Raw genomic sequence first — 23058 nt, 5'->3', positions numbered from 1 at the left:
ACACACTCTCTCTCTCTCTCTCTCAGCCCCCTGGCGCTCTGCTCTTGCCTCTGCTTTCCATGCACTGCAAGCATCCGCCGGGTAACACAGGAGACCAAGCTGCTACTGCATGGGGCTTGGACAAGTGCAGGGAAAGGATGCATCCACACCCTGGGAGAAAAAGCTGACCTCCCAACTAGCAGCTATGAAGTTGGGGGCCCTGCAAGAGGGCCATCCTTTCCCTCCCCCATCCAAAGCCGTCACGTTGAGGAGAGCTGGGAAGAGAAGACACAAGGGCAGTTTACCGTCTCCCTTTCAAACTCCACGACTTCTGTTTCCCACTCCATGGAGTCTGTGTCAATGGCCGAGTCGTGGGAGCTATGGGCCATCAGCTGCCGGAACCGGGCCTCCTTTTCCAACTGGGATTCCATCTGCTCCCTGTGAACAAAGAGAGAGCCATGGCAACGGCCCTCTGGGAGGCAAAGCATCCCACCAAAGTCCACTCGGAAATGAGGTGGACCATTCCCCTCCCCCCTCATACTTCACACCAGCTGCCTCATAAACCCAAGGCTTCTTGGGTACCAGTGAGTTTTCATAGTTTTTTTGTTTTTGTTTTTTTTAAGTCTCAGAAAATTGCCCCTAATTTATCTAGGGGTTTAATGCAATTCTTACAGAAATGCCAGCAAGACTTTCTGTAGACAGGGATAAGACTATTCTAAAATATACACAGAAAGGCAAAGGAATTAGAACAGCGAAACCCATTTTGAAAATGAAGAATAAAATGGGAGGAATCATTCTACTTGATTTCAAGACTTATTATACGGCTACAGAAATCAGGACCATGTGGAACTGCCAGGAAGACAGACACATGGATCAACAGAACAGAGCAGAGGACCCAGAAACAGCCCCACAAAGTACAAAAGGTGCAGAAGTGGTTCAGTAGAGGAAGGATGGTCTTCAACGAATGATGCTGGAGCAAGAGGACATCCTGGCAACAGACTCTCAACCTAAACCCCATACCTTATATAAAAATTAACACAAGACCTATCACAGATTTAAATATAAAACTAAAAAACTTCTAGAAGGCAAGTATAGGAGAAAAATCTTTGAGATCTAGGACTGGATTAAGGGTTCTTAGACATAACACAATCCATTAAAAGTAAAAAAATAAAAATCAGCAAATTGGATTCGATCAAAATAAAAAGCTTTAGTTCTCAGAAAGACCCAGTGAGGAGGACGAAAAAAGACTCAGAAACCTGTTAACATGCCCCAGTAACATCCTTCTTCCTAGAACCTGGGCCCAGATGACCTCTCCAATTCCTCAGCACTGCCCAGTGGGTTCCTGCCACACCCCTCACTACTGTTGTTTCCTGCTCGACTGGACGCGCTCCCATGTCCACACCTTTGCCTGAACCGTGCTCAAGAATGTGTGGCCAGCTCTAGGAGGCCACGCAGCCCACGGGTAGTCCTTCTCCAAGCTTTCTTCCCCGACAGAGAAGCAGCTCTGCACTTCATGCTCACCGTACGCGGCTCACCTCTCACCCACTAGGCACATACATCTGTTGCTTCTGCAGACGGGGGGCTTCCCGGGCAGCGGCAAGGACTCCCTCCCCTGCATCCCACTGGTTAGAGAACTTAGCTCAGAGAAGGTGCAAATACAAACATGCTGAATGAACAAACAAACGGAACTTGACATTTCTTAGAAGTTCCAGGCAACTCCAGCTCAATTAACGCGCAAAACCTCCTCCCGTGCTCAAGCCCCCGAGGCGCCAGGCTTTGCCTTAATTTGATTCCACCACCTGCCAGACCCTAACTGGGTGCCTGGAGAGAAGCTGTCCCTCTGCCGCTTAACCCCCGGGATTTTCTTAGAGTGCTCAAGCCCCAGGGCTTCTGGGTTTTCACGGAGTCAATGAAGCTCTTTGCCTTACGTTAGGAGGTTCTGTTGAACGGGGAAGAAGGGGAAGCTGTCACCCACTTCCGGAAGGCGTCCCCCGAGTGTGCGAGGCTTGCACGCTCACCAGCTTCCAACCACCCTATCGGTTCAGGAAGCCTCACGAGCAAGCGGACGGCCGCTGCTTCTCAACTACCCGGTCTGGCTCTGGACTGCACTGCCAATTGGCATCTGCCGATTTCTGTTCTTCAGCTTGGATCCCTGTATTTTCAGTACACTGCTAGGGGCCACCAAGTCTGAAGTAACACCCCTGGGAGCAGCGCTGTAACTGAGGGGACGCTGTCTGACACCCCAAACAGCACAGACTGCTGAGCGGTAGTCACAACCGCCTTCAAAAATGCTGCATCAGAACCTGTCATCATTCGGTTCGACTGCGTGCTGGTCTCTCGGATGGCCCTGCCTTTGGTCTGTCTCCGTGTATTATGAGCCCCACAGGGCAGGGACCCGGCGGCTTGTGCCTCCCCCGGGGCCTGGCCCCCACGCAGCAGGCACCTGGCAAATCCTTGTGGAGTTGCCGAATGAATGAGGGAGGGAGGGAATGAATGGACGACACATGCCTACCTGTCCCCCAGTGGACCGCCCGGGGCAGGGACCTTCCTTCCGATGAGCCTTGGCACGCAGTGCCTGCCCACCCCGACTCGCTCACCAAAGGGCCGCTGCCACACTCTGTGCTGATCTAAGGATTTCTAATTAACTCTCAACAGAGAGGCCACACTCGGACACATTTTACGGACTGACCGAGTAAGGCAGAGTGAAGGGACAGACTGCAGGCCCTGCTCATGGGGCTGCCCTGACCTGACGGAAGCGGACACCACGCTCCCGGGCGCCAGCTCTCCCAGCAGGCGCCCACCCCAGCATACTTGAGCTCCTTCAGCTCCCGGCTGACGTCGTTCTTCTGTTTGCGAGTGTCATCCAGGCTGCGCAGGGCCTCAGCCAGTTCGCTCACCGCCCGGTCCCGCTCCCGCCTCAGGTTGTCACAGAGCGTCCTGGCAGAGGGGGCAGAGGGCTAGGTCACTGTGAGGGGCAGGGGACAGAGGACTCATGGCTTGCAGTGAGGCCTGCAGCCCATGCTCCCGAACACCCCAGGTGCTTGCCTCACTCCCAGATGCACAGATGGAGCGCTTGAGAGTTTGGAGGCAAGGCTACCCAGGCCAATCCCACACAGGGACAGAGAGGACACTGGGGACCTGGCAGAGGAGACACCCCCACGGTTACCAGGCAACGAGCATCCGCTTCTGAACGTACAGTGTTCATCCCACAGGTTCAGCCTCAGTGTGTCTGGGGTTAACGACCACGCTCCCACCCGCACAGCCCACCTGGCAAGCCCCTGTGCCCCAGCACCGACCAGACACTGCACCACTACCCACGTGCAGGCTTTTCTAGAGATGCCCTCCACCCCACAACTAGACTGAGCCCCCACTTGGACAGAAATCATGTCCTAGGCATCTCTGCAGCCCGGAGCCCTGTGCAGGTGGGGTGCAGGCTTAACAGCTCTCTACTAACAGACGTGTGGCCTCTGGGCTCCCAGGATCAGCTCAGTCACTCAGAGAGGTGGTGGGGACAGGTGACCAGGTAGCAGGAGAGTCTGTGCTGTGCTCTGTGCCACCGGCAGAACGGCACCCTGCCACTCGATGGACCCTGAGGGCTGGTCCCCACTTCTCCATGGCCCCAAACCTCCTCCAATCCGGACCCTTCATCTCCTGACCAGCCCAGGTGGACATCAGTCTCTCCAAACAACCACAAGGGATCTTGCAGAAACTCTCAATGACCAAGTCCTCACTTATCGCCATCATCATCATCATCACCATCACCACCACCACCACCAGCAGGGCCTCTCCTGGCTTTATTCCAGGCCAAGGGCCAAGTCTACACTCCAGGGCTCCCCTTCACAGGCCCTCACCACCTGCCCTCAGGAGCCCTGCCAGCCGCTTCTCCTGTGACTCACCAAGTGCGCACCCCACTCATGCCACAACCAGTCCCAGCTCTGCCCTGAGCTCACCATACACCTTTGTTCATGATGGTCCCTCAGGCTGCAACACCCATCCCCCCTTCTCCACCTGGAAAAGTGCCACTCGAGCTTTAGTTCTAGCATGAACGCCATGCTTTCTGGGGAGACCTCCCTACCCGTCCCCCAGTTCCCTTCATGCCCCCACGAATTCACTGTTCACGCACCTCCCTCCCCCCGACCACCCTGTCCCACGAAGCTGCCTGTAGCCCCCGCGGTGCCGGCCCCTCACGGGCATCACACGTGCACAGGAGCCTCAAAGGTTGTTTCTCTCCCAGGGTCTCCTTGCTCAAGGGACCTAAGATCCTGGCACACGGTAGGTGACCAATGAATACTGGCTGGAAGAACACATTTTTGAAATGTCAGTTGCAACAGAAACCCCCTAAGAAAAAAGCCTGGCCTCATACCACTTCACGGGGGTCCATGCTGTGGACACAGCATGTGCTCGGACTTCTAGGGTGAAGGGAAATGGGAAGTCGAGACATGATGGAAAATGCTAAAATTCTCACTATGAGGCGAGGCTGGGGCATCACCTAGGGTGAGGAGGGACGACCCAGGTCACGCCCACCTTACCTGGAAGGAAGTGGTTATGACTCCGACCCTCCCACAGACCCAGGGCACCACGGGGAGACCCGAGCCCATGTGGCCCCGGGGCGCCCCATACCGGATGCTGTCCCGCTCCGCCACGATCTTGTCCCGCTCCTGGAAGGCCCAGTCCCGCCGGCACTTGGCCACATCCGCCTCCTGGAGGGCTTCCTTCAGCTCCTGGCACAGAGCCTTGCACTGCTTTCGAAGGATTTCAGCCTCCTTGTTGGCTCTCCCCACGTCCATTGTCACCGTGTCTTTGATCTGGCGGGGGTGAGGGGCAGGCAGAGGGGAAGGTTACCAGGCCTTCTGGCCCAGAAGTGCCCTCCGACTGGTATAGGAGCTGGGGCTGGACTCTCGGGAGCCGGACGGAGGGAAACACTAGGGTCTCAGCCAGAGCCCGTTCCGACACCGGCCCCCGCCCCCCATGACTACGTGTTCCACAGCCATGTTCAGACCCCTAGCGATGCTATATTAGGGTCCGCCCAAACTCTCACAGCGCCACACAGAACCAGGACCAGGGGCCCAGGTGGAATGCCCCTGGAGGGCTCCTGCCAGACCCTGCCCTGCCACTCACGTGGTATACGTTTTGCCGAGAGTCCACTACCTCTCCCTAAAGAGCTCTCGTGACAAACGTGACATGAGGCCCCACTGCAGTGAAGGGCGCAGCACTGGTCACCATGCTCCCCACCTGCTGCGTCTACAATACAGTTTTTACACTCCAGCATATGGAGTTATTTCTCAATCTGAAAACACACCACTACGTTTGCTGGTGAAGTCCTATGTGTTTCAGTTCCTTTAAAAAGCTGAGATCTAAAGGATTTGCACCTGGACCCCCCGCAAAGCGTTACACGCTCCATTAAAATTTCAAATCAAACTCTTTGAAGCACTCATACAGAAAGCTCCCTCTGTGCCTCTATGATCCTCAGAAAAATGAAGAATGTGACAAATGACAAAGTGAGCATCTACTGCAAGAGTAACTCCTGGTCCGGCTCAAAGGCTTTCTGAAGAAGCAAAATACACGCAACACGAGAACGCGCCTCTGCTCAGCCTCCACCTCTCGCAGTACTTCCTCCCTCGCACAGAGCTCCCCCACTTCCTAGCAAATTCAGCTCCCCAAGCAGGACTGGGCATAGGAGATGCAAGTGCATTCAGGGGCAGCAGAAAGACCGGCCCGTCCAAGTGACCAAGCTGGGCTTTCTAGGGGACAGCGGCTCTGTCAGAGGGCCTGTCTTGAGAAGCAACCTGGTATCTGGAAGGACCTCCGTGACACGCAGCAGCGCCCCACAGCTTCCCTGTGGGGGACCAGCCACCCCGGACAGTAACCACGTCCTCCTGACGCCGGCGAACCTTCAGTGGACTTGGCCTGCCCATGGTCAGAGTCTGGACACCGGCCCTTGTGAAGGAAGCCCCTAGGTGTGCCCACTCGGAAAGGTGGGAAGCAGAGGAGAGAGGGGTCAGAGCTGACCTGGTGTCCAGAGTGAGGCAAAGACCCTGACAGGCCCCCCCGACTGCCCCCTCTTTGCACAACCCACTCTGGAGAAGACAGCAGGGAGAGGGAGGGCAGCGGCAGAGAAAAGAGGGTAAATAAAGAGCGAGGTACAGAGAGAAGGGAGGACAGTGTAGGAAGCCACCAGGGGTCAGAGGGAAAAAGAACCACCGCCCCAGCTGAGCGGAACGAGGACAGTTCTGAGGCCAGGAAGCTAGCCTGGCTGAAGGCCCACCTCAGCCAACACCCCCGCCACCACCACCAAGAAGTGGCTGCTGGAGAGGGGCGGGATCAATCCCCAGGGGTCTCGCAGGCCACAGGGAGATCAGACCCTCCTGCCCACACTTCAGAGCCAGGATGGCCCAGGTCACAGGCCTGGCCTACTCCGGCCAGGCGGGGAGTGGTCGTGCCCCAGAAGCCAGATAAACTCAAGAAGAAGCCAAGGAAAAAAAAAAAAGAAGAAAAAGAGCGACCACATGGAATGTACCAGTCAGGTAGAAGGTATCAACCGGTTTCAGAAATGTTGAAATGTGTGTGCATTGGCGGAGAAAGTACATCTTGGAATTCAGGAATTATATTAGTGCGATTTGCTGATGATATCAGCAGATGATATTGGCCAGAGGTGGTTTGATGTTGGTAGAGTTTCCTCTAGAAATAAAAAATTGGGGAGGGAAGAAAAAAAAAAAGAAGGAGCCGAGGGTTTCAGTTCTGGAAGCTGCAGGGGTGGGGGGCTGGGGCTGTCCTCTCTTGCCTGCTGACTGGGATGGGTGCCCAGAGAAGACTCCTGCCTCAGCTGACAGGCGGACTTCACACGCTGCCAGGGCACTCCTGCCGAGGCCCGCGAACCGGGCTCCAGGCGGGAGGCACACATGAGCAACGGGAGGGGGGTGACACAGGCCACCAGATCTGGCACCACGGGGCAGTCGGGGGTCTTCCTCCTCCTCTGTGCTTCCACATTCCTACAAAGAGCACAACTGCTCTTTGCCCCCCTTGCTCCCTGGGGGGCATCCATCATCTCAGGCCCCTCCAGGGGGCTGCTGGCCTATCACAGGCTCACCACCTTCTACGGGTTTAACACACTGTCCTCGACTTTTTAGCTTACTGACCGACTCAGGCATTTTTAATGTTTTATTCTTCATCATTTTGTTTTCGTTATTTGGTATCAACATTTTCCCCAACAATTAAGCTCTCAAACGAGAATGTGAAAGTGAGGTGACATTTTCTCCAGGGCAATTACCAAGTCCTAACGCATTATATTTGCTCATTAAGAATTTCTTCATTCCAGTCTTTTAAAAATTGCATCAAAGAAAATATTCCTTTTCACAATGGCTTTCACCTTGATGGTCTGGAGAAGTCTCACTCCCTTTGTATGAAATTATTGCTGTTTGGCCCATTTTTGCCTATGAAAACAATCTTATAGGATCCACCCTAATCCTAACAGGGTAGGAAGGTTCAGATGGGCATAAAAATAATCCTAATAATAAAGACTCAAATCATTCCTACTTTATGCAGATATTATCCTAAGTGTGTTTTCAATGTTAAACCATCTGATCATCATGACCACACTGTGAAGCAGATGCTGTCATCATTTCCAGTTTGTAGGTAAGGAGACTGAGGCCCAGAGAGCTAGGAGAGGTAAGAGGTCACATGGCTGAGGAGGTCCACACTCCAAACACAGTCCCCAGCACGGCCTGGGCATCAGGCAGCATCACAGTCCGCAGAGAGGCCCACGAGGCCCTGGCCGCCCCTCGGGCATCAGCCCTGCCTCATGCTCGGTCCAGAGGGCCCTAGCTTCAACAATCCACGCACACACTGTCCCTTACTAAGCTGCCGGACCTTTAACACCTTGCTTTTCACTTCTCACAGGCCAGTTTTAAAGCCTTCATTCTAACTGACCTGCACCAAGTAGAACGGAGCGGTATGAACAGAGAACTATTCCGATGGGAAGAAAGTCTGCTCTGATCAAGTTCAGCAGCTCGAAACAGAGCCACACACAAACTAACCGAATGGGAAGGCAGTCTCAAAGAGGGGAGTCCACAGGCCTGTCCAAGCCCCAGCAGGGCACACCTGGTCTTGGGGGTAAGCAGCGTCACTGATGAGGCCTGGCTGGTCAGGTAGGAAAGATGCAGAGAATCCCCACTGATCACTCGGGAGTCAAGCTCAGTGCCTCAATTCCGATGCTGCTGAGCGCCACTCCCCTGACCCTGGAGGCACGCCCCCCCCCCCCCCCCCCCCAGGAGCAAGGCTTGAGAAGAGTACTGGGCTCAACCTAGTAGAACAGCTTCCCAGGAGCCCAGACCACCCCTCTATAGAGCAGACTCCTCAGGTGTTGGGGTGAAGGAACACTGACTGTGCCCTTCTGGACTCACAAGGCCAAAGGTACCTATGGCTTTGGGAACGTGGCCCTGGGATCTTGCTTCTTAAGGAGCAAGCCCTTGAGCTGACTTCCAGCAAAAGACTGATCTACCATCACATCAGCTGTCAGCTCCGGACACCCAGGACCACAGCTGAACCTCACCTGTGTCCCCTGCAGCCCGAATAGAGCTGGGCACCGAGTGTGAGCTCAGCAGTTACCCAGGAGGCATCCAATAGCCCAGGCAGCAGCAGGCTGAAGGCTGCTCCCTGCTCCTCTGGACACCTGGGCGTCACAGCCCTCTTTCCCTCGCCACCTTCCTACCTGTCGCAGCGCCTCCATCTCCTCGCTGGCCGCCTGCTTCTCAGACGTGCTGCTCTTGAGCTTGGACTCAGCCAGCTCCACCTCGGTCTGCAGCTTGTCCAGCTCGGAGATGACCTGGTCGCGCTCGCTCATGATGAGCTTGTACTCGCTGTACACCGCATCCCGCTCCTCCTTGTACTTCTCTGACTCCTTGGCAGTTTTCGCCTGTGTGGTCCTCAACTCCGTCAGCTCCGACTGCAGCAGCTCCATCTCCCACTGCAGGTCCTTGTTCTGGGCCGTGGCCTTGTTCAGCTCGTGGTGGATGGCCTCGAACCTGGCGGAGAGAGGCAGCCAGGACGAGGGCGTGGGGACCTGCCCAGCCAGCTCTGCCGCGCCGGACAATCGAGCGTGAAGTTTTGAACGCGGTCATTCTCCACACCCCCAAGAGAGAAAAGTGATGAAGGACCAGGACCCCTGGACCGGGAATTTTTCTCAGCCTTTTACAAATACTGGAAGATGGACTGAGAATTTCATGCCCTCTGCTCTACTGGAAATAACAGTGTTACTTCTTCCACAGTCAGGCTACGTTACCTTTAAAAATAAGAACAAAACAAAGCTAGAATCACAGCCCATGAAAGACAAAAGTGGCCTGAACAATCGTTGAGTCTGAGCACCTCATTTTACAGATACAGGGGATAAGGCCTCGAGACACAGGTGCCTGGCCCAACACCTCCAGGTTAGCGTGAGAGCACCGCTCGGTCCTTCCAGGCCAGGAAGTACCTGCCATGCAGGCGGCCCTGCAAATTACAGCCTGCAGCTCTAGAGCAGCATTTCTGAGTGTGGGTTCCTTAGAAACCAATCCTGCACAGAGCTCCATTTAAAAAAAGTGTGCTCTCTGATGACTGATGTTTGGGAAAAACACTGCATTCTGTTCCCTCTTCGGAGATTCTAGCGCACAGTATCGGAGTAAAGGTTCTGAGAAGTCCTGCAGCACAGACACCTGTTTGTGTGCAACCCGGCAATTCCCAAACCCTTTTAAAGCCAGAGAACGCTTTTCATATAAACCTGATAAGCACCCCAGAGAACAGGTATTCTGCAGGAACGTACCTTAAGAAACACTGTTGCAGGGCAGGGGTCACATCCCTACAGATTATCTACCTTAACAGAAAGTGCAACTTTAGAAGAACAATGCCTAGGACAATTAACTTTCCTATCTGCCAGGTGGGTGACTGACACAGAGGGGAGAGGCTTGTGGGGTGACCTGAGAAACAGGACGGTCAGAACACGCCCGAGTCGCTCAGATGAAGAAGAAAGGAAGGAGCACAAGTGCCAAGACAGTGTCAGGAAAATGTTTCCTGGACGTAAGTAATTTTTGATTGAAAAAGTTCAATTGCTTATTTTTTTTTTTTTTTACCCCCCCAGAAAGTGGCGGAGAGCCTTGCAGATAGGTAACCACAAGCCCACAGAGGAGAGTGGCCCCCGGCAGAGAGGATGCTTCGGCCCTCTGGCCATTCTCTGAGTGCAAGAGACAGGCCAGCTCGCTCGCTCCCCTCCTTGACGGCCTAGGCTCCTACCTCCTCAGGGAGAGGGCGCACTGGTGCTGCAGCTGGATGGCCGTGTCCCTCTGCTGGGTCAGCATCTCCGTCTGCTTCAGAAGGCGCTGGTTCTCCTCCTCTAGCTGCTCCAGGCGGCTCAGGTCCGAGCTGTGGACGGCGACTTTCTCGCTATACCTCTTCCGCAGGGCGTCATAGTCCTTCTTAACCACCTCCAGCTTGTCCATGGCCGTGTCATACAGCTTGTTGAGAATTTCTGATGACCCGTTGTGCTTCAACACCTGGGGACCACAGAGCCATGATTACCAAAGGTCTGAGGGCAGGCGGAAGGACAAACTCGCCTCCGTCTGTCTGGGGGAAGGATTGTTGACAAGGGAGGGGAGGTCACACCCTCTGGCTTTCAGGGGTCTTGAGATCTGATTCCACAGGCCCCGTTGAGTTGATTCATTCGTTCACAAACATTTCTTAAGTAGTATACAGGAAAGAGTCACCATAGCAGGCCTGAGACTTCCATCCTTAGAAAGGCCTGCTTGCAAGTTGACCCTTAGCTGGCGTCTGGGAACGTGAACTGTAAGCAGTTCCCTGGACTGATACAAAACTTTCCCGAGTGACAGGAAGGGCTCCCCACGCCTGGACTGGACGAACAGTGTGCTTCCGGCTCAGCTCCTGCTTTCTTCTGGGAGTCTGAAATTTCAGAGCATGCTAAGCAGGGGGTTCCTACGTGGCCAGCTCCCAGTAAAAGCCCCGGGCAGAGAGCATCTCATGGGCTTCCCTGGCTACATTTCACACGTGTTGTCACGATTCGGTACTGGGGGAACTAAGTCTGTCCTGTGAGACTCCACAGCGGGAGGACTCTTGGAACCTAGCACCTGATTGCCTCTGGACTTCACACCATGCACCTCTTCCCTTTGCTGATTTTGCTTTGTGCCCTTTGGCTGAAATAGATTTTAGCTGTGAGTAGGATTATACGCTACGTCCTGTGAGTTCTTCTAGCAAATCACCAAACCTGAGGGCGATGCTGAGGATCCCTGACACAAGTACCTAATACCTTCTAGCCCTGTTCTAAATGCTGGTGATGCCGAACAGACACAGTGACGGTGGCCTGTGGACCGCTTATCCTGATGGGCCGATACAAACACAGAGACCGAGATCGGTAGACAGAGATCAGTTCTCAAATAAAATAACTTGAGAGCATAATAAGGGCTGTCGAGGAAATAAAAAATAAAACAGGATAACGAGCTGGAGAGAGACTTCTGGGCAGCAGAGTAGCTTGTGAGAGAGTCCACAGCCTGAGGAGGTCTTTCTAAGAAGGTGACTTCCGAGCCTGGGTGCAAATGAAGACCAGCAGCCAAGAGCACATGAGGCAGAGAGTGAGAAAGTGCAAAGGCCCTGAGGCAGGAATCACCAGCCATGTCCTAGGCACAAACAGGAGGGCAGGGAGGAGTGACTGGAACCCAGTGAACAAGGAGAAGTGGATTCAAAAAAATGGCCAGAAGGCAGTGGTTAAGGCTCCGCGCTCCCAATGCAGGGGGCCCGGGTTCAATCGCTGGTCAGGGAATTAGATCCCACACGCATGCCGCAACTAAGGAGCCCACCTGCCGCAACTAAGACCTGGCACAACCAAATTAATAAATAAATATATACTTTTTAAAACGTATAAGGTTAGGGCTTCCCTGGTGGTGCAGTGGTTGAGAGTCCGCCTGCCGATGCATGGGACACGGGTTCGTGCCCCGGTCCGGGAAGATCCCACGTGCCACGGAGCGGCTGGGCCCGTGAGCCATGGCCGCTGAGCCTGTGCGTCCGGAGCTTGTGCTCCGCAACGGGAGAGGCCACAACAGTGAGAGGCCCGCGTACCTAAAAAAAAAAAAAAAAAAAAAAAAAGTATAAGGTTAAGAGTGCAGATTTAAAAAAAATAAAATAAAAAGGCCAGAGAAGTCGGCACAGTTTCAAGGCTCACAGCAAAGACTGTATCCTGAGTGAGATGGGAACCATGGGAGGGTTTAAGCAAGAGAGCTTTCTACTCTGAATTACAGGGGGTACTAACGCTCACCCAGGGTGCTGCTCTACAGAACAAAATACAAGATGTGTTAAGAGGTGGTCAGGGCGGGCTGACTTCTGCTAAGCACCTCAGGGGATCTGAGTGAGCCCTTGGGCTGAGGGCTCATATCTCCGGAGCACCCCCGCAGCCCCCCCACCCCATGACACGACTGAGCCAGAAAGGCTTGCTTAACCGTTCCAGGTCCAACAGTCCAGGAATCACCTGGCTCATCCAACATGGACCCTGAGTTATCAGAAGATCTTTGCAGCCCAGAGAACCAGAACCTGGAACTACTGAATATTCCCTGTGGAGGGAGGGTGAGCCCTCAATAAATACGATTAACAGGAAAGAGCTAATTCAAATGTCAGAATCTTTTAGAGGCAAGGAAAGTGAGTTCATTCCTCTGAGACATTAGCTCCTAGGACTACAGATTAATGGGGAAAAAGGGAATCTCAGAAATCAGCTCATTCAGGGCTTTTAGTCTTTTTCCTTTTCTTTTTTTTATTTTTAAAGCAAAACTCCTTCCTTCAAAGGAAATCTTACGAGGACACCAAACTACAAAACTCACTTTAAAAATAGGTACACAGCTTCCTCGGGCGGTTAAAATCTTCACCATTTTATAAAAATGCGTCACTGTTGCAGATCAGGACTGCATGCTGAGAAATAGTCAGAAAACCACTGACTTAGCCTCACTCGATCATTTAAAGTCTTCTTAAAGACACAATGCAGTATCTTCCAAACATACAGCAAAGCACAGCAAATAAGGTAACAGAATTTTAAGTACCCACCACTTAGCTCTCACCTTAAGGACTGGTTCCAGGACGCCTCACGGATACCAAAATCCATGAATGCTCACATCCCTCATATAACATGGTGTAGTATTTACATACGAACTACGCACATCCTCCCTATACATTAAATCATCTCTAGATTACTTATAATACCCAACACAACAAAAACGCTATGTAAATATAGCTGTCAGCAAGGCAAATTCAAGGTTTGCTCTTTCAAACTTTCTGGGATTTTTTTTTTTCCCCAATTCCTGGTTGGTTGAATCCTCAGATGTGGAACCCACGGATATAGAGGGCCGACTCTACCTTGTCGCATGTCTCAAATTGCTTTCCAAAGATATAAAATAGTACAGGTGCTTAGCCAAAGCCCCCAGTACACCCTTCTCTTATCTAGTACCCCTCTCCTCCCCTCCAGAATTGCTCTCCTAAATTTGCTGTCAACCATCACCATGCACAATATTCTACCTATACTACTTCTGTACTCATGAAGGTTCCTAATGGTGTTCCATGTGCTTCCTTCTAGTCAATGCTGCTTTTGAGGTGTAGTCAGTGGTGCAGGTAGTGCTTCACTGTAGGAGTACATCACACGGGTTTTTTTTTTTAGATTTTTAAAAAAATTTTATTGAAATATATTTGATTTACAATGTTGTGTTAGTTTCAGGTGTAGAGCAAAGTGATTCAGTTTTACATATATATATATATATATATATCTTTTTTAGATTATTTCCCATTATAGGTTATTATAAGATATTGAGTATAGTTCCCTGTGCTATACAGTAGATCGTTGTTGGTTATCTATTTTGTATTGTGGATAGATCTTTTTAAATTGAAGTCTAGTTGATTTACAACATTCTGTTAATTTCTGCTATACAAACAGAGTGATTCAGCCATACATATATATTCTTTTTTACATTGTTTTCCTTTATGGTTTATCACAGGATATTGAATATAGTTCCCTGTGCTACACAGTAGGACCTTGTTGTTTATCCATTCCATATGTAATAGTTTGCATCTGCTAGTCCCAAACTCCCAATCCACCCCTCCCACACCCCCCTCCCCCTTAGCAGCCCCAAGTCTGTTCTCTATGCCTGCATCACACATTCTCAGTCTGATGGATAGACGTTTACCTCATCTCCATTTTTTTTGCTGTTATAAATGACACTCTTGTGAACCCTGTACACGTCTCCTCTCCCACACCGGTGAGATTCCCCTCTAGGGTGGACACCTTGAAGTAGAGCTAAGGATCAGAATACGGACTTTTCCCCACTGATTGGACGATAGCAAATTGCTCTCCAGGGTGGCTATCCCAATTTATATCCCACCACCTGTGGGCAGGAATTCTGAAAGTTACCGTCATCAACACATCCTCACCAAGGTTTCATACGGTCAGGTTCTTCTTTTAGTTTTTACTTGTGATAAAATACACATAACCGTCTTAGCCTTCTTCAACCTCTGAAGTATACATTTCTGTAGCGTGATGTGTATTCACATTGTTGTGCAACCAACTTCCAGAACTTTTTCATCTTGCAAAACTGAAACTCTGTCCCCACTAAACAATTAGCTGTTCCCCCTCCCCCAGCCCCTGGCAGCCAGCCTCCTACTTTGTTTTCTATGAATCCAACTAATCTAGAGGTATATACAGTATTTATAAATAGAATCATATAAAAGGAATCCTACAGTATTTATCTTTTTGTGACTGACTGACTTCATTTAGCATAATGTCCTCAAGGTTCATCCAGGCTGCAGTATGTGACAGAATTTCCTTCCTTCTTAAAGATGAAAAATATTCCATTGTTTATATGTACTGCATTTTGCTCATCCATTCATTCGTCAAAGGATACTTGGGATGTTTCCACCTCTTGGCTATCGTGAAACAATCAGACTTCTTTTTTAAGTACTGCCAATCTCACGGACAAAAAATAAGATCTCTTTTTTTAAAAACTTGCTTTTCCTGATTACTAGAAAGACAGAGCAACTCTCCTTATGTTTACTGACTACACACACTTTCTCTTCTATGAATTGCCTGTCCATATCCTTTATTTTCCTTTCCTCCTTCCTTCCCCACCTGCCCCTTCCTCCCCCCCTCCCCCTTCCTCTCCCTTCCTTTCTTTCTGCAGAACTTATTTCTAAATTCCAGGTACTGATCCTTTTCCAGTTATATTCATTACAAATATCTTTTCCCAGTATGTGGCTTTTAAATCTTCTTGAGTGCCCTTTGTTACTAAAATTTCACGTTTTAATGTGGTAAAATCTATCAATCATTTCCTTTATGGTTTGTGGTTTGGTTGTTTTACTTAAGAAATTCTTTCTTTCCTACCTTGAGATCATGAGGATACTCTCTCTCATTAGTTTTCTTAAAAAGTGTTAGTTTTACTTTTCACATTTAAATCTTTAAACTATTTATTTAAACTACTGGAATATATTTTTGTATATGTTGCAAGATAGAGATACAACATTATTCTTTTCCATAAATTACTAGACAAAGGAGAACTGGGTCCCCAAGTGCAGTACAAACTGAGGACCACTGAATTTGTCCAGGTGCAGACAATGAGGGTTGGAGGACAGCAAGGACATCAGCTGACACAGTGCCCACCACTGAGAGATGAGAAGGGCATCCCACAAGGACGTGCCCACACATGCCCAGGACACAGAGCGCCAGTGGAGAGCTCTCCTGCCTTCAGGGTCACATCTGGAAAAGAACCAGCTTCTAGACCAGACTGCCCTGTCTTGTGGGCAGTACCTCAAACATTCCAATTAAAAATCACTCCAAATGTTTTATTCTCTAAACATCTCCAAGCCAGGTGAGAAGCCCAAGGCTCCAAAAGAGCCCCCTGTGGTTTACTACAGAACAAAAGCACTGCTGCCATTCCCAGAGTTTCCCACAAGGTGGCAGGCCTGAGTAGACAGCCAAATGCACTCCCACAGTTGTCCAGCCTTCCAAGCTTCATTCAAGGAACAAACTAGCTCTGGGACTTCCCTGGTGGTCCAGGGGTTAAGACTCCATGCTCCCAGTTCAGGGGGGCCTGGGTTTGATCCCGCATGCCGCAACTAAAACCCGGCCCGGCGCAGCCAAATAAATAAATAAATATTTAAAAAAAGAAGAAGAAAAAAGAAGAACAAGAAACAAATTAGTTCTCATCACAAGAAAAAAAATGTGTAACTATGTAAGTTGATGTATATTAACTGGACTTACTGTGGTGATCATTTCACAATGTATACAAATATCAAATCGTAATATAGTACACCTGAAACTAATACAATGTTACATGTCAGTTATACTTCAATTTTTAAAAAAATTTAATAAAATATAAATTAAATATCACCCCACATATTAATAAAATAAAACCTAATTTTAAAGACTGCCTTGAAACAATGCAAAGAAAAACCCTGTTCTGGGCACTGGCCCAGCAGAGCCCACGTGCACTGGTCCACAACAGTCAACACTGCGGTTTGGCCTCTCTTCACTGGGAAGTAGCCCCCAAATGCCCCAACCGTGAGGTGCTTGGATGGGGTCTGTATGACAATCCAGAGGCAACTGAGGGCAGAGTGAATCTGCTGCCAGGATGGGTCACAATTTTCCAGTGAGACAGGGTCAATCAGAGAAAATCCCAGAACAAACCCAGAAACAAAATCAGAAAGGTTGGGATCCTTTCTGATGCCCAACCCAGCCCTGCTAACGCAGTAGGATCCGGGATCAGGAGAGGCGACCCTAGGGAGATCAGACTGATACCCTGTGCTGTCTCAGCTGCCCATTCCACAGGTGAAAGCTCTGCATGAGAAGGCCTCGCTTTTTATGAGCTACCCATTTTCCTCAACTCCTAACCTCTCGTCGTAGCCCTGGAGTCACAAGAACAGTCTCTTTCCCATACGACAGCACCCGGATATTCAGAGGCTCATGGGGCCCCTAACACTTCTCAACTTTTCTCTACAAGCAGGGCTGAGAATCATGCCTGTGCTAATGTAATCAAAAGCCTCTGAAGAAATCTGGGAAAACCGCAGTCACAGTTAACTCCAGAGGATTTGAAAAACTCCCCTATCAGTCTACAATTTTTCCTTTTTACTATTACACGATTATGTTCTTGGTAGACAGTTAGGCGCACACACACTAACAGTCAAATGTTCAGCTTCCCAGCTGAGGCTAACAGTACTCTGAGAGACAGAATAGTTAAATCTGGCTCAGAATTCTAAAATGAAAAAGGTGATACACTTCTCAGCTCATGCAGGCAGCAGTCTTTAGAGATGACTCTCCTCCGGCCTGTGAGGAGGGGGTGAAAGTGACCCAGGGGAGGCACAAACCCAGGGTTTGGTCCCATCCACACACCAAGACAGCCACAGCCTGAGCTGCTCCCCTCAGGGAGGCCAAGAACACAGCTGTCCTTATATCCTGCTCCACACTGGTCAGAAACACTCTGGGCTTCTCTGAGAGCCAAGCTCTTTGAAGACTAAGAAACCCCTTTCTTGGGTTATCTGAGAAAAGAAGTTAACTTTCATGAATCACCAAAGAAATGAATCACCAAAGAAAAGAGTATATTTACTCTTTTTGTCACCTGACAAGGCCAGAAGGAGGAGAGGGAACTTTCCTGGAGCCTTAAGTTTCCCCAATAAATTGGCAGAACCTATTTTTTTAAAAAAAGAAAAGCACTGCTCTGAACCTGACAATTGTACCTTTTAAGAAACAAACTTCAGAAAAACATGCACAAAGGAACATAAGGACATATGTAAGGGTGCCCATCAAAAAGTAATTTGTAATGGGAAAAAGTGCAGACTACCAAGGTTCCCAACACACACAGAATGGGGTTAATAAATTACTGACAACTAAACTATGAAATATCTTGTTGTATGCTCCAAATTTACAGAAAATACAAGGAGACCCATGATATACTGCACAGTTAAAAAAAAAAAAGGCAGGTGGCAGAAAATAAAAACAAAACTTTGTGTGTTAAGTATGACATAGCAAATGTCCACAAGGAAATATCCCAAGTGGTTCAGAGAGGTCAGTCACCTCCAGGAAGTGACACCAGGGCTGAGGTGGAGGTGGGTGACTTCACTGTCGTTGAAGTTGTTTTTTAACCAAAGAATATGCATTATTGTAAAGAAAGGAGATGCAAAACTACCCTCTACGTTGCTCCCCGACCAAGGCTTGGCCATCTCTGCCCCGGAACACTTGGGCATCCAGATGGTGCATTCTGACTGCGGTCCCCTGGAGATGGAACTGCCATACCGTGCTCCCCCTGGCCACACACACACACACGCACGCACGCACGCACGCATGCTCGCACACATGCAAACACATGAGAAAAACCACCTGTCTGCTGCTCTGGAGAGGGAGAGGTCCCAGGCCCCAGGCCCATGGTGCCCTCCCACACAGCTGCCTCATTTCCTCTGAGATAAATCATGTAGAAGGCTGGGAGCCCACAAATCCCTCAAGCAAACATGCAAGTCAAACAGCACCATTTACCCCCGCAAGGGCCTCTTCAAGTTAACAAGGCGTGGGAGGAACCAGGCAACAAAACCAGCCTTGTCCAGTGAGGTCAACCTTTGGCCCCAGGGCCTGCAGGGAGGAGACCTGTGGCCACCCCCATGTGCCCTGCTTTCTCGGCTGTTGGCCTATCCAAGACCTGAGCTTTTCACAGCCCAGCACCCGTCCTAGACCTGGTGAAAATGCTACGGCGCTGGCTGGGGAGAGCAGGTGGCCTGGCAGCTCAGACACACCCCTCACCCCTCACACCCACCCGAGGCACTGGGCCCTCCTCTCCTGGGCGGGGGGGCCCTGAGGTGGCCCGCAGGCCACTTGCTAAGGGGCACTGGTCCAGCTGAAGAGAACCGGGGAAAGTCACTGACCACTGTAATCAACTACCCCCCCCAAGGGTCAGCGCTATAGGAAAAGGAGAAGAGGAGTGATGTGAGATGGAAGCATCGGGGAGAAAGCCTTCCCAGGTCACTTGTCGGGGGACGGGAAGCGGGGGACAGGAGGCCATCATCTTGGCCTGGATGCGCATAAGAGCTGTTTGGGTCCTGAGGGAAGTCAGAGAATGGGAGGCAATAAAACATCATGCCTCAAGAGGGCAGGTTTTTGGTTTTTTATGACCAAGTGGTAACTGGAGCCTTTTATTTTGAGATATAAATCACATACCATATAATTCACCCTTTAAAGTGCACAATTCTATGGGTTTTGGAATATTCACAAGGTCGTGAATCCACAAAGCTTTGCGGCAACTGCCACTGTCTAACCGCAGAACATTCCCACCACCCCCAGAAGAAACGCGGGTCCAGCACTTTCTCCTTGGTGCCTCACTTCATCCTTCAAGCAACGCTCCCAGAGCACCGCCCCGCCCCGCCCCGCCCCCTCCAGGGCCGGAAGGTTAAAGGGCGGAGCAGAGGAAGGTGGAGAGTGAGAGTTGCTTCTCTGAGATGGTGCAGCAGGTGGGCTGCGGACGCCCCTGCTGTGCTGCGGGGCTTTCTGCCCCAGCTGGACTCCTGCTGCCCTGGCCTGCACTCACCTCCCCTTCCAGGAACCTTCCCGTTACCACCGCTGGGCCAGGCCTACCCACGCCCACCACCAGACTTCCCCCACACAACCAAACCCCCTACTCAGAGGCTTGTGGACAAGACGCCAGCTATCTCCAAGTATATCCAGTTTAGTGGCCTGCACGGAGCCTGGACTGTGTACTCCACATAAGGCTTCAACAAATATCAGAGAAACAAAATAAGGCACAGAAACACATTTTTCAACAGAACATAGTTTATAATGGGAAAATACTGAAACTAGTCCAAGGGTCAGTCAATAGGAGACTGGTTAAATCAATGATGATGCTCCTATGTAACTCAATACTCTGCAGCCGTTAAAAACAAGGAAGGAGAATCTGTATTGAAATAGAAAGATGCATGTGACATATTCAGCAAAAAAACAATGTTAGCAACAAAAGGAACGGTGCGATTCCATTTTCTCGAATACGTTAACAAGATATAAAGGGTTCTATGTGTACAGATATAAATCTCAAACTTTTCAAAGTAACATAGCTATGGTTAGTTATTTCCGTGGAGTGAGACTACACGAATATTCTTTTATCTTTTAAATGTCTCTATTGCTTGATTCTTTTATTGTGTTACAAAATGCATAATTTTATTGAATTTTTGAATTTTATTTATTTCTTTATACAGCACGTTCTTACTCAGCCATTTTATACACATCAGTGTATATACATGTTGATCCCAATCGCCCAATTCATCACACCACCACCCCCACCTGCTGCCGCTTTCCCCCCTTGATGTCCATACGTTTGTTCTCTACATCTGTGTCTCAATTTCTGCCAAACACTGTGATGAACCGGTTCATCTGTACCATTTTTCTAGGTTACACATATATGCGTTAATATACGACATTAGTTTTGCTCTTTCTGACTTACTTCACTCTGTATGACAGTCTCTAGATCCATCCACGTCTCTACAAATGACCCAATTCCGTTCCTTTTTATGGCTGAGTAATATTCCATTGTGTATATGTACCACATCTTCTTTATCCATTGGTCTGTTGATTTAGGTTGCATTTAGGTTGCTTCCATGACCTGGCTATTGTAAACAGTGCTGCAATGAACAATGGGGGTGCATGTGTCCTTTTGAATTATGGTTTTCTCCAGATATATGCCCAGTAGTGGGATTGCTGGGTCATATGGAAATTCTACTTTTAGTTTTTTAAGGAACCTCCATACTGTTCTCCATAGGGGCTGTATCAATTTACATTCCCACCAACAGTACAAGAGGGTTGCCTTTTCTCCACACCCTCTCCAGCATTTGTTGTTTGTAGATTTTTTGATGATGGCCATTCTGACCCGTGTGAGGTGATACCTCATTGTAGTTTTGATTTGCAGTTCTCTAATTATTAGTGATGTTGAGCAGCTTTTCATGTGTTTCTTGGCCATGTGTATGTCTTCTTTGGAGAAATGTCTATTTAGGTCTTCTGCCCATTTTTGGATTGGGTTGTTTGGTTTTTTTAAAATTGAGCTGCAAGAGCTGTTTATATTTTGGAGATTAATCCCTTGTCCATTGATTCGTTTGCAAATAGTTTCCCCCATTCTGAGGGGTGTCTTTTCGTCTTGTTTATGGTTTCCTTTGCTGTGCAAAAGCTTTTAAGTTTCATTTGGTCCCATTTGTTTATTTTTGTTGTTATTTCCATTACTCTAGGAGGTGGATCAAAAAAGATATTGCTGTGATTTATGTCAAAGGGTGTTCTTCCTATGTTTTCCTCTAAGAGTTTTTTTTTTATAGTGTCCGGTCTTACATTTAGGTCTCTAATCCATTTTGCATTTATTTCTGTGTATGGTGTCAGGGAGTGTTCTAATTCCATTCTTTTACATGTAGCTGTCCAGTTTTCCCAGCATCACTTACTGAAGAGGCTGTCTTTTCTCCATTGTATATCTTTGCCTCTTTTGTCAATAGATTAGTTGACCATAGGTGCCTGGGTTTACCTCTGGGCTTTCTATCCTGTTTCATTGATCTGTATTTCTGTTTTTGTGCCAGTACCACATCGTCTTGATTACTGTAGCTTTGTAGTATAGTCTGAAGTCACAGAGTCTGATTCCTCCAGCTCTGCTTTTTTCCCTCAAGACTACTTTGGCTATCCGGGGTCTTTTGTGTCTCCATACAAATTTTAAGATTTTTTGTTCTAGTTCTGTCAAAAATGTCATTGGTAATTTGATAGAGATTGCACTGAATCTGTAGATTGCTTTGGGTAAGATAGTCATTTGCACAATATTGATTCTTCCAATCCAAGAACACAGTGTATCTCTCCAACTGTTGGTATCATCTTTAATTTCTTCCATCAGTGTCTCAGAGTTTTCTGCATAAAGGTCTTTTACCTGCCTAAGTAGGTTTAATACTAGGTATTTTATTCTTTTTGTTGCAATGGTAAATGGGAGTTTCCTTAATTTCGCTTACAGATTTTTCATCATTTTGTATACAGGAATGCAAGAGATTTCTGTGCATTAATTTTGTATCCTGCAATTTTACCAAATTCATTGATTAGCTCTAGTAGTTTTCTGGTAGCATCTTTAGGATTCTGTATGTATAGTATCATGTCATCTGCAAACAGTTTTACTTCTTCTTTTCCCATTTGTATCACTTTTATTTCTTTTTCTTCTTCTCTGAGTGCCATGGCTAGGACTTCCAAAACTATGTTGAATAATAGTGGCGAGAGTGGACATCCTTCTCTTGTTCCTGATCTTAGAGGAAATGGTTTCAGTTTTTCACCACTGACAACGACGTTGGCTGTGGGTTTGTCATATATGGCCTTTATTATGTTAAGGTAGGTTCCCTCTGTGAAGGGAACTCTCCCTCTGGAGAGTTTTTATCATAAAATGGGTGTTGAATTTTGTCAAAAGCTTTTTCTGCATCTATTGAGATGATCGTATGGTTCTTATCCTTCAGTTTGTTAATATGGTGTATCACACTGATTGATTTGCATATACTGAAGAATCCTTGCATCCCTGGGGTAAATCCCACTTCATCATGGTGTATGATCCTTTTAATGTGTTGTAGGATTCTGTTTGCTAATAGTTTGTTGAGGATTCTTGCATCTATATTCATCAATGATATTGGTCTGTAATTTTCTTTTTTTGTAGTATCTTTGTCTGGTTTTGGTATCAGGGTGATGGTGGCCTCATAGAATGAGTTTGGGAGTGCTCCTTCCTCTGCAATTCTTTGGAAGAGTTTGAGAAGGATGGGTGTTAGCTCTTCTCTGAATGTTTGATAGAATTCACCTGTGAAGCCACCTGGTCCTGGACTTTTGTTTCTTGGAAGATTTTTAATCACAGTTTCAATTTCATTACTTGTGATTGGTCTGTTCATATTTTCGATTTCTTCCTGGTTCAGTCTTGGAAGGTTATACCTTCCTAAGAATTTGTCCATTTCTTCCAGGTTGTCCATTTTATTGGCACAGAGTTGCTTGTAGTAGTCTCTTAGGATGCTCTGTATTTCTGCAGTGTCTGGTATAACTTTTTTTTCATTTCTAATTTT

General features: G+C 48.7%; 1 protein-coding gene across 7 annotated transcripts in view; it reads right to left on the bottom strand.

The window, feature by feature from the left end:
* DLG5 (discs large MAGUK scaffold protein 5) overlaps nt 1–23058 on the bottom strand; it is a 120394-nt gene that overhangs the window by 30675 nt on the left and 66661 nt on the right. For 6 of the 7 annotated variants that reach the window (XM_033842203.2, XM_033842199.2, XM_073793405.1 and 3 more), the window contains exons 6-10: nt 10240–10499; nt 8687–8999; nt 4600–4784; nt 2791–2916; nt 285–417 (exon numbers count right to left, since the gene is read on the bottom strand). In XM_033842203.2, the coding sequence (XP_033698094.1) occupies nt 285–417; nt 2791–2916; nt 4600–4784; nt 8687–8999; nt 10240–10499 (1017 nt within the window). The remainder of the gene's footprint in view (nt 1–284; nt 418–2790; nt 2917–4599; nt 4785–8686; nt 9000–10239; nt 10500–23058) is intronic. The other variant, XM_033842204.2, reaches the window with a different exon arrangement.

The sequence above is a fragment of the Tursiops truncatus genome, chromosome 16, assembly GCF_011762595.2.
Source record: "Tursiops truncatus isolate mTurTru1 chromosome 16, mTurTru1.mat.Y, whole genome shotgun sequence".
Classification (NCBI taxonomy): Eukaryota; Metazoa; Chordata; class Mammalia; order Artiodactyla; family Delphinidae; genus Tursiops; species Tursiops truncatus.
Note: the sequence above shows the minus strand (reverse complement) of the source record. Positions and strands in the feature narration are given on the sequence as shown.